The sequence below is a fragment of the Pseudophryne corroboree genome, chromosome 10 (assembly GCF_028390025.1).
Source record: "Pseudophryne corroboree isolate aPseCor3 chromosome 10, aPseCor3.hap2, whole genome shotgun sequence".
Taxonomy (NCBI): Eukaryota; Metazoa; Chordata; class Amphibia; order Anura; family Myobatrachidae; genus Pseudophryne; species Pseudophryne corroboree.
In genome coordinates, this window is record NC_086453.1 from 7649603 (window position 1) to 7661578 (window position 11976).

At 51.4% G+C, this 11976-nt stretch overlaps 1 protein-coding gene across 1 annotated transcript; it reads left to right on the forward strand.

The window, feature by feature from the left end:
- The first annotated feature begins 453 nt into the window (after positions 1-453).
- On the forward strand, positions 454-10853 carry SLC25A34 (solute carrier family 25 member 34). Its single transcript, XM_063942079.1, has 4 exons — positions 454-524; positions 6832-6984; positions 7368-7502; positions 8635-10853. The coding sequence occupies exons 2-4, from the start codon at positions 6919-6921 to the stop codon at positions 8809-8811; spliced, it is 378 nt and encodes a 125-aa protein (XP_063798149.1). The 5' UTR covers positions 454-524; positions 6832-6918; the 3' UTR covers positions 8812-10853.
- The last annotated feature ends 1123 nt before the right edge of the window (positions 10854-11976 follow it).

Consider the following 11976-nt stretch of genomic DNA (forward strand, 5'->3'; position numbering starts at 1 on the left):
TACCCAGGACACCTTCCTCCCCGCCTCAGCCGTCACCTTGTCTCTAGTGCCCCGACACCTTCCTCCCCGCCTCAGCCGTCACCTTGTCACTAGTGCCCCGACACCTTCCTCCCCGCCTCAGCCGTCACCTTTCACTAGTGCCCCGACACCTTCCTCCCCGCCGTCACCTGTCCACTAGTGCCCGACACCTTCCTCCCCGCCGTCACCTTGTCACTAGTGCCCCGACACCTTCCTCCCCGCCTCAGCTGTCACCTTGTCACTAGTACCCCGACACCTTCCTCCCCGCCTCAGCCGTCACCTTGTCACTAGTACCCCCGACACCTTCCTCCCCGCCTCAGCCGTCACCTTGTCACTAATACCCCGGACACCTTCCTCCCCGCCTCAGCCGTCACCTTGTCACTAATACCCCGACACCTTCCCCCTGTAACATAACATAACTCTGTGCTCTGTTCTGCAGGTAAAGGACTCAACTTCAGGCGCAGACGGTGGCCGCCATCGCTGTTGGACATCAGCACAATCACCAGGTGAGGCGGCGGTGGAGAGAGCCATAATGCTGGTCATGTGATTTCCCATTTTCCCTCTTGGTCATGTGACCTGTTATCCTCCCATGTACCGGATATCCATTGTACGACCTTCCCTATCCCAGTACATCCAGTCTGCGGGCGTAAACATCACCCGCATGCGGGGCGTAACATCACCTGCCCACCGCCGTCACCCAAATGTCCTGATCTTCATGGAAAGTTTTTAGAAACTTTGTTACTGTAGTTACTGGTTCTGAGATGTCAGCGCCAAATTCTGCAGATTATTACATTACAGACCTCTAGTGATCTGCAGAACATTGCTCTGTCCCATCTACCCCTGACAGGTACACAGTGATTATATCCTGCAGATAATTACATTACTGACCTCTCTAGGGACCTGCAGAACATTGCTCTGTCCCACCTACCCCCTGACAGGTACATAGTGATATATCCTGCAGAGTATTACATTACGGACCTCTCTAGTGATCTGCAGAACATTGCTCTGTCCTATCTACCCCCTGACAGATACATAGTGATATATCTGCAGAGTATTACATTACTGACCTCTCTAGTGATCTGCAGAACATTGCTCTGTCCCATCTATCCACTGACAGATACATAGTGATATATCCTGCAGATTATTACATTAGACCTCTCTAGTGATCTGCAGAACATTGCTCTGTCCCATCTACCCCCTGACAGAGTACATAGTGATATATCTGCAGAGTATTACATTACTGACCTCTCTAGTGATCTGCAGAACATTGCTCTGTCCATCTACCCCCTGACAGATACATAGTGATATATCCTGCAGATTATTACATTAGACCTCTCTAGTGATCTGCAGAGCATTGCTCTGTCCCATCTACCCCTGACAGATACATAGTGATATATCCTGCAGATTTATTACATTAGACCTCTCTAGTGATCTGCAGAGCATTGCTCCGTCCCCTCTACCCCCTGACAGTCACACAGTGATGTAATTAGTGGGTGATCGGTTACATAGGATACGGGATATAGAATGAACGACTCTTCTTCTTCTCCTCCTCCTCCTCCTGCTGTGACCTGGGACAGATGACTGCTCCCTGTGGGATGAGGGTGTTGGTTCCGTGGGGCGGGGGCAGGAGATATTTATAATCTGGATTTGGCTGATAAAACATTTGTTTTGTCCCAGGCTCCAAAGTCCTGGGAAGGAGGGAACGCTGTGAGCGCGGTCACTGGCTGCTCCGTGTCGCCAATTCCATAAACAGGTGTCCGGTGCGGCCCCTGTGTGCAGGGAATTATTAACCCTGTCACTGCTGGCGTGTGTCCCCATATGTATTAGCATTCAGGTTCCGTTCCCTGGCGGGGGGCCTCGTCTATATGTAACCGGGATGTGCGCAGTGCGCCATATAATGTGCATTAGTAACAGTTGCAGGAGGGTGCACGCTGCCATAGCAGCCGGGGACGACGAGCGCTGCAGGAGAAGGGCGGTCAGGGTGTACGTGACATCATCTCACATTGCAGGGATGGTAAACAATATGACCTCGCTGCACGCTGCCATATATATACCCACACTCACGTCCCAGGTGCTGCGGATCAGGACTGCTGGGGTATATGCATTATATGTGAAGTGTGCACGCCCAGAGGGTCACTTATTAACGTTCCACAGAGTATCCGTCCGCACCAGTATTACCATTCTGTCCTGTTATTGCGCAGTATGGGCTTATAGTGCAGGGCTGACACATATATCTAAAGTCTAGGAGCCAGACCACTGTTGTCCACCCATCCCCCATAAAAAAACAGACTCCACCCCCCCACAGCCACATTACTGAGCAGCTCCCCCCCCCAGCTCTCCGCAGCAATCCCGCCCCCCCCCCCCCCCACATCACTACCCGCCACCGTTGCAGCAATCCCTGGCTGTGCCTAGACCCTCTTATTGGAGAGCTCTATGCAGCTGGCGTTGGAGACCGCAGGCCGGGACGGACGCTCAGTACATGCGGCCATGAATCTTCCTTCCCTGCATAATCTGGTAGCCAGGCAGCAACATCTAGGGGCCGTGGCTAGCTGACCCCTGGATTGGTATATGTGTAGTATACAGAAGCTTTGCGAGGCGCTACCCACTACGAGAGAGAGAATACGATTACCGTATACGGGAGAGACGCGAGTAGTGACCGGGGGGCGCTTGGATCAGAAATAACTCATATAAGACAAATACTTTATTGGTATACATTAGAAATTATCCCCCGACAGATATTCTTATTATAAATGTGGTGAATTGAGAAAAGAAGTAATAAAATGTTATTCTACAAACATCGTGTCGCCGTCTTTTTATCGTGTTTTTAAGTAAATAAAAAATTATAGTGGCGCAGTGACCTGATTATAGAATGTGCTTATTCCTGGCCGGATGTTACCGATATCCGTGTTACAGTAACAGACGGCTGCCCCCTGGGAACTGTGACAGCGATGTGCCGGCTGCCCCCTGGGAACTGTGACAGCGATGTGCCGGTTGTCCCCTGGGAACTGTGACAGCGATTGCGGTCGGTTGCCCCCTGGGAACTGTGACAGCGATGCGTCGGCTGCCCTCTGGGAACTGTGACAGCGATGCGTCGGCTGGCCCCCTGGGAACTGTGACAGCGATGCGTCGGTTGCCCCCCTGGGAACTTGTGACAGCGATGCGTCGGTTGCCCCCTGGGAACTGTGACAGCGATGCGTCGGTTGCCCCCCTGGGAACGTGACAGCGATGCGTCGGTTGCCCCCCTGGGAACTGTGACAGCGATGCGTCGGTTGCCCCCCTGGGAACTGTGACAGCGATGCGGTCGGCTGCCCCCTGGGAACTGTGACAGCGATGCGTCGGCTGCCCCCTGGGAACTGTGACAGCGATGCGCCGGCTGCTGGAGACTTGGAGCAGAATACTCTGTTGCAGCGAGTTACGTAACATTCTGATAGACCGGACGGTGTTATCCAGGCAGACGTTTCACAATAAGAATATCTGTCTGTAATCATTTTGAATATATACCAATAAAGTATATGACTTCAATTAATTATCTGTGGTCACCACCTGCTTCTCTCCTCTATATGGTAACTGTATCCTCACCTCCTGACGTTACATACAGCGGCTGACGAGACATTGGCTGGTTGCTGAGGTAACGGAATGCTGGCGTTTCTCCCACGCTGTACAGAGGCCAGGGCTCCGTATACCTGTACACACCTTTACCCAGTCCCAGGAGCCGCACCCACCTCACCTGTGTCCCGGAGATAGGGAGTAAGTAGGTTACAGTACGGCCAGTCAGCTGCGAGTACACCGGGGTGAGCAGCAAATACACCCACATCAGGTACTTACCTTGTCATAGACCTGAGACAGTGCATCACACCAGTAATATAATGGGTTATTACCCGGGAATAAACCCTTATCAGACACCAGCGTTATATAACGAACGGGATGGGGTAATAGTCACACTGCAGTATATGTGCCCGCTATATATACCATATATATGTCAGGGGGTAGATGTGACAGAGCAATGTTCTGCAGGTTACTAGAGAGGTCAGTAGTGTAATAATCTGCAGAATATATCACTATGTACCTGTCAGGGGGTAGATGGGACAGAGCAATGTTCTGCAGATCACTAGAGAGGTCAGTAATGTAATAATCTGCAGGATATATCACTATGTACCTGTCAGGGGTAGATGGGACAGAGCAATGTTCTGCAGATCACTAGAGAGCTCAGTAATGTAATAATCTGCAGTGTATATTACTATGTACCTGTCAGGGGGTAGATAGAACGGAGCAATGTTCTGCAGATCACTAGAGAGGTCAGTAATATAATAAACTGCAGAATATATCACTATGTACCTGTCAGGGTTGGAGATGAGATGGAGCAATGCTCTGCAGATCATAGAGGTCAGTAATGTAATAGTCTGCAGGATATATCACTATGTACCTGTCGGGGGGTAGATAGGACAGAGCAATGTTCTGCAGGTCACTAGAGAGGTCAGTAATGTAATAATCTGCAGGATATATCACTATGTACCTGTCAGGGTTGGAGATGAGATGGAGCAATGCTCTGCAGATCATAGAGGTCAGTAATGTAATAGTCTGCAGGATATATCACTATGTACCTGTCGGGGGGTAGATAGGACAGAGCAATGTTCTGTAGATCACTAGAGAGGTCAGTAATGTAATACTCTGCAGGATATATCACTATGTACCTGTCAGGGTGGAGATGAAGAGGAGCAATGTTCTGCAGATCACTAGAGAGGTCAGTAATGTAATAATCTGCAGGATATATTACTATGTACCTGTCAGGGGTGGAGATGGGACAGAGTAATGTTCTGCAGATCACTAGAGAGCTCAGTAATGTAATAATCTGCAGAGTATATTACTATGTACCTGTCAGGGGGTAGATAGAACGGAGCAATGTTCTGCAGGTCACTAGAGAGGTCAGTAATGTAATAATCTGCAGGATATATCACTATGTACCTGTCAGGGGGTAGATGGGACAGAGCAATGTTCTGCAGATCACTAGAGAGGTCAGTAATGTAATACTCTGCAGGATATATCACTATGTACCTGTCAGGGGTGGAGATGAGATGGAGCAATGCTCTGCAGATCATAGAGGTCAGTAATGTAATAGTCTGCAGGATATATCACTATGTACTTGTCAGGGGGTAGTTGGGATAGAGCAATGTTCTGCAGGTCACTAGAGAGGTCAGTAATGTAATAATCTGCAGGATATATCACTATGTACCTGTCGGGGGGTAGATAGGACAGAGCAATGTTCTGCAGGTCACTAGAGAGGTCAGTAATGTAATAATCTGCAGGATATATCACTATGTACCTGTCAGGGGTGGAGATGAGACGGAGCAATGTTCTGAAGATCACTAGAGAGGTCAGTAATGTAATAATCTGCAGGATATATCACTATGTACCTGTCGGGGGGTAGAGGGGACAGAGCAATGTTCTGCAGGTCACTAGAGAGGTCAGTAATGTAATACTCTGCAGGATATATCACTATGTACCTGTCAGGGGGTAGATGGGACAGAGCAATGTTCTGCAGATCACTAGAGAGGTCAGTAATGTAATAATCTGCAGAATATATCACTATGTACCTGTCAGGGGTGGAGATGAGATGGAGCAATGCTCTGCAGATCATAGAGGTCAGTAATGTAATAGTCTGCAGGATATATCACTATGTACCTGTCAGGGGGTAGTTGGGATAGAGCAATGTTCTGCAGGTCACTAGAGAGGTCAGTAATGTAATAATCTGCAGGATATATCACTATGTACCTGTCAGGGGTGGAGATGAGACGGAGCAATGTTCTGCAGATCACTAGAGAGGTCAGTAATGTAATAATCTGCAGGATATATCACTATGTACCTGTCAGGGGGTAGAGGGGACAGAGCAATGTTCTGCAGGTCACTAGAGAGGTCAGTAATGTAATAATCTGCAGAATATATCACTATGTACCTGTCAGGGGGTAGATGGGACAGAGCAATGTTCTGCAGATCACTAGAGGTCAGTAATGTAATACTCTGCAGAATATATCACTATGTACCTGTCAGGGGGTAGATGGTACAGAGCAATGTTCTGCAGATCACAAGAGAGGTCAGTAATGTAATAATCTGCAGGATATATCACTATGTACCTGTCAGGGGGTAGATAGGACAGAGCAATGTTCTGCAGGTCACTAGAGAGGTCAGTAATGTAATAATCTGCAGGATATATCACTATGTACCTGTCAGGGGTGGAGATGAGACGGAGCAATGTTCTGCAGATCACTAGAGAGGTCAGTAATGTAATAATCTGCAGGATATATCACTATGCATCTGTCGGGGGGTAGAGGGGACAGAGCAATGTTCTGCAGGTCACTAGAGAGGTCAGTAATGTAATAATCTGCAGGATATATCACTATGTACCTGTCAGGGGGTAGAGGGGACAGAGCAATGTTCTGCAGATCACTAGAGAGGTCAGTAATGTAATAATCTGCAGGATATATCACTATGCATCTGTCGGGGGGTAGAGGGGACAGAGCAATGTTCTGCAGGTCACTAGAGAGGTCAGTAATGTAATAATCTGCAGGATATATCACTATGTACCTGTCAGGGGGTAGAGGGGACAGAGCAATGTTCTGCAGGTCACTAGAGAGGTCAGTAGTGTAATATATCCTGCAGATTATCACTATGTACCTGTCAGGGGTGGAGATGAGACAGAGCAATGTTCTGCAGAGAGGTCAGTAATGTAATTGGCTACGTACCTGCGGCTAATGTACCAGGTAAGTGTGACCCCGTGTTAGTGACTGCGGTAACCCTGTTATCTCCTCTCGCCCCCAGAGTGTGATCTCCGCCTTCGGGACCATCTATAAGAAGGAGGGCATCCTGGGGCTGTGGCGCGGGGTGAATGGCGCCGTCCCGCGGGTCATGGTTGGATCTGCCGTACAGTTGGCGTCATTCGCTAATGCTAAAGAATGGGTGAAGAAGCGGAAGGCAAGAAAGAGGCATAATTTGGGGTATTTCCTGACTCTAGAGGGGGATGTTCATTTGAGTCTTGTACTGCCCCACACCCCCTTTCCCCCGGGATCCCCGTCATCTATTGTTCCCAGTGGGGTCCCGGCGTCCGCTCACAACCGCTGCGACCGGTCTCTATGGCTTCGTCAGTAAGTGGGAGCCCGGGCCCTACGAATGCATGAATTGTGGGGGGGGGGGGGGCTGCGGAGGATTATGGGTAAAATAAAATCCATAGTTTGGAACCTTATTGACGCGGTAAAGTACGCGCTGCTTCTGGTAGCCGGCTGTGTACATTGGGTGGGCTCCGGAAAGGGTCCACGCCGTTTGGCGGTTGCAGTAATGTTCCCCGTTCTCTCTCCCAGTGGTTCCCGGAAGACAGCTGGTTGGTGCCGCTGGGCGGTGGGATGATCAGTAGCGTTGGTGTTGCCATAGCGATGACTCCGTTTGATGTGGTCAGCACTCGTCTCTATAACCAACCAGTGGACGGCGCTGGCCAGGTGAGAACGCCGTATGTCTGTATTCCTGGGTGTCTGTCCCTTTGTGTGTATTATATTACTGTATTATCCGTTGCCCGCAGCTCCCTGGTAATGTCATGTACTGCGCCGCAGCCTAGGGCCTGCTCCCTGGTAATGTCATGTACTGCGCCGCAGCCTAGGGCCTGCTCCCTGGTCATGTCATGTACTGCGCCGCAGCCTAGGGCCTGGTCATGTCATGTCATGTGCCGCAGCCTAGGGCCTGCTCCCTGGTCATGTCATGTACTGCGCCGCAGCCTAGGGCCTGCTCCCTGGTCATGTCATGTACTGCGCCGCAGCCTAGGGCCTGCTCCCTGGTCATGTCATGTCATGTCATGTCATGTCATGTGCCGCAGCCTAGGGTCTGCTCCCTGGTCATGTCATGTACTGCGCCGCAGCCTAGGGCCTGCTCCCTGGTAATTTCATGTACTGCGCCGCAGCCTAAGGCCTGCTCCCTGGTAATGTCATGTCCTGCGCCGCAGCCTAGGGCCTGCTCCCTGGTCATGTCATGTGCCGCAGCCTAGGGCCTGCTCCCTGGTCATGTCATGTACTGCGCCGCAGCCTAGGGCCTGCTCCCTGGTAATGTCATGTACTGCGCCGCAGCCTAGGGCCTGCTCCCTGGTAATGTCATGTACTGCGCCGCAGCCTAGGGCCTGCTCCCTGGTCATGTCATGTACTGCGCCGCAGCCTAGGGCCTGCTCCCTGGTCATGTCATGTCATGTCATGTGCCGCAGCCTAGGGTCTGCTCCCTGGTCATGTCATGTACTGCGCCGCAGCCTAGGGCCTGCTCCCTGGTAATTTCATGTACTGCGCCGCAGCCTAAGGCCTGCTCCCTGGTAATGTCATGTCCTGCGCCGCAGCCTAGGGCCTGCTCCCTGGTAATGTCATGTCCTGCGCCGCAGCCTAGGGCCTGCTCCCTGGTCATGTCATGTACTGCGCCGCAGCCTAGGGCCTGCTCCCTGGTCATGTCATGTACTGCGCCGCAGCCTAGGGCCTGCTCCCTGGCTCTGTTAGTTAGCATTGCGCAGCCGGATACAATGCAGAGTCCATGATGAGGTAAGTGCGGGTGTTCCGGCCGGGCGCTGGTCAGTAACGGCCCATTGTCTGTGTGTTACAGGGGCGGCTGTACCGCGGCTTCCTGGACTGTTTCCTGAAGATCACGCACAAGGAAGGGCTCCTGGCCCTCTATAAGGGCATCGTTCCAGCCTACGTCCGCCTGGGCCCTCACACCATCCTCAGCCTGCTGTTCTGGGAGGAGCTGCGGAAACTGACCTATTACTATCAGCACCAGTGAGGCCACGCTGACGCGTGGAGACACCAGGAGCACGGAGCCCCTAGGTCGAAGCCTACGTTCTGAGGCCCCGGGGAAGATTATCCCTGAGAGCTGACTGAGTCTGAGGAGCCGCTCTCCTGCGAGGGCTGGGGATCTGTTCCAGGAGGGTGAGCTCCCGAGGCTCTGAGGTTATGGGGTGACGGCACCTCCCCCGCAGGACGGACGGGGACACTACCTGGACCATTTGCCGTCACACCGAGGTCTCTGGATATGATTGAGGATTAGCCGCTGTTCCAGCAACCGCTCCGTGGTATTTCAAGTCTGGGGTGCACGAGCCCAGCCCCCCCTTCACCAGTAATAATCTTCCCCCTTGGCTTCTAGCCCTTCACCGGGGGCGGCTGTGGGTACCGGCTCAGGCCTGGCATGATGCCCCCTGTGTTTGTTGGGAACTACGCCTGGGATGAGCTGCAGCGTGACGGCATAGGGTGCTGCTATAAACCGAGATCAGACGTTAACCAGGGACTTGATGAAAAGCAGAGAACAGATCTCCAGTAAATGCTTCTGCCGTAACTCAGGGATCATCTCAGAAATCTATTCGCGGAATCCAGATTCTGTAATTCTGTTCATTTAAGAACTGATTCTGTTTTTACTCTACACCTGGAGTCTTGCGGTCTGGGATTAGCGCCGGCTGCAGCTGCTGCGGAACATCCATCATTAATCACCGGGGATATTGCAGATTGCAGAAAGTTCCCTGTTCTTTTCATACGGTGCTATATTGACGATGTAGCCTGGGGCACTACAAGTCCCAGGGTCCAGCTGTTCGCCCTTGGCATGCTGGATCATGTAGTACCTCAGGAACGGGAGCATTAGGGGTCACCTGGAGTTACAGAAAGTCACATATGGTCTTCATACATATTAATGACTGACGTTAAGCAGCCGGAACATCTTCCAAGTGTCGTCTGTGCCCCCTGTATGGCGCCATCTGCTGGAGGGTCAGATAATAAACCCAAGTGTCCTGCAGCGCTGTGTTCTTCATGGTATGACGGACTCTGGACCAGAAGGGACGTCTCCATTCTGTTCTGTATCTGGACGATCCACCTCCATGCAACTTTATTCTTGTTGACTTGTGTGCGCGCTCCTGTCGCTGCTACTAAATACAATTCTCCGCTGCAGATGCCAGAAGAAGAGGAAGAAGCCGGAGAGAGCCGCGTGCTTAGTAAAGGTTGCGTGACGACAACGGATAAAGTTGCATGAAGGTGGAATATTCCCGTAAGAGTGCGGTGGACCACATGAGTGTATGGCGGTACTGATTAGGGGGATCTCTGGGGTTTGGGGATTTGATGCCGGTTGGTGTACAGCCAGGGACAGGTCTAGATTTAGGGGTGAGGACGGGTGTCTGCCTGTATACATCACCCCATGGTGCCTCTCCTGTGGCTTCGGTGACTGGATGCAGACAATGATCCAGTATCGGGGTGGGGGAGACGGCAGGAGAATTGCACTAAGGATTGAGGTCAGCGTCTGCTCTGGTCCTAGATCCGTCATTGCTTAGCCTAAGTGCAATGCCCTGTTCCAGTGTCCCTGATCTCCCCCCATCATTGGGCCGGTTCTAGGACAGAGCAGGGGGGGTTTCCTGTGCCCCAGCAATGCCGGCTGTGGGACTGCGATCATTGCCTTTACTGGACATAACAAGGATCTTGTCTTCTGTTCTTTCTGTCCCCGGGAAGTTTCGTCTGCTGCTGCCGGAACCCCTCTGCCCCCAGCGTCTGACCATCCCAGGGTTTATGTGCCCCCGGGTACCTCACTTGTAACTATGAGCCCCCCCCCCCAGCCACAGAAGTAGCACACTGCACCAGCTATGCATACAAAGTTAGAACAGAAACAGGATTCAACCCAGCATCTTTCGTAAGAAGTTGTACTATGCATCTGCCCATACATGTAGAATAAAAATATAAATGGTGAATTGCACATAGCATTTGGACCACGGTAAGTTATACTGTGCATCTGTCTATACATACAGAATAAAAATAGAAAATAAATTGCACACAGCACGTGGACCCTTAGAAGTTGTACTGTGCCACTGACTTTACGTACAGAATTAGAGTCCAGTATGCAGAGTGAGGTGATACTGTGCAGCGCTTCCATAGCTGATGTAGAATAGACTTGGCTGATTGTATACAAATAGAGGAGAGACAGAATTGCTGCAGGTAATGAGCTGAGCAGGGGGCACAGTCAGACGGGATTGCAGTATATATACACAGATGAGACAGAGAATTGCAGCAGGTAATGTACTGAGCAGGGGGATACAGTCATAAGGGGTGGTATTCATGTGACCACCGGTTAGCTGACCGACAGTCACATGACCTCCTCCACCAGCCCGGCGGCTCACTATCCCGATGGTCGGCATGCCGACCAACAGGGACTATTTCCACTCGTGGGTGTCCACGACACCCATAGAGTGGGAATAGCTGCGGTCGCCACCGAGCCCGCAGCGTGGCGAGCGCAGCGAGCCCGCAAGGGGCTTGCTGCACTCGCCCCTCGCCGCCGGGATCCCGGCGTGGGTAAGCTGACCGGCGGTCAGCAGCACTACACCAGTCATAAGGAACTGCAGTAAATAATACACAGGAGAGACAGAATTGCAGCAGGTAATGAGCTGAGCAGGTATATACAGTCAGGGAATTGCAGTATATATACACATAGAGGAGACAGAGAATTGCAGCAGGTAATGAGCTGAGCAGGGGGATACAGTCAGAGGGAACTGCAGTATATATACACAGAGAATTGCAGCAGGTAATGAGCAGGGGGATACAGTTGGAACTGCAGTATATATACACAGAGAATTGCAGCAGGTAATGAGCTGAGCAGGGGGATACAGTCAGAGGGAACTGCAGTATAAATACACAGAGAATTGCAGCAGGTAATGAGCAGGGGGATACAGTCAGAGGGAACTGCAGCATATACACAGAGAATTGCAGCAGGTAATGAGCTGAGCAGGGGGATACAGTCAGAGGGAACTGCAGTGTATATATACACAGAGAATTGCAGCAGGTAATTAGCTGAGCAGGGGGAAACAGTCAGAGGGAACTGCAGTATATATACACAGAGAATTGCAGCAGGTGGTGAGCTGAGCAGGGGGATACAGTCAGAGGGAACTGCAGTATATAGACACAGAATTGCAGCAGGTAATGA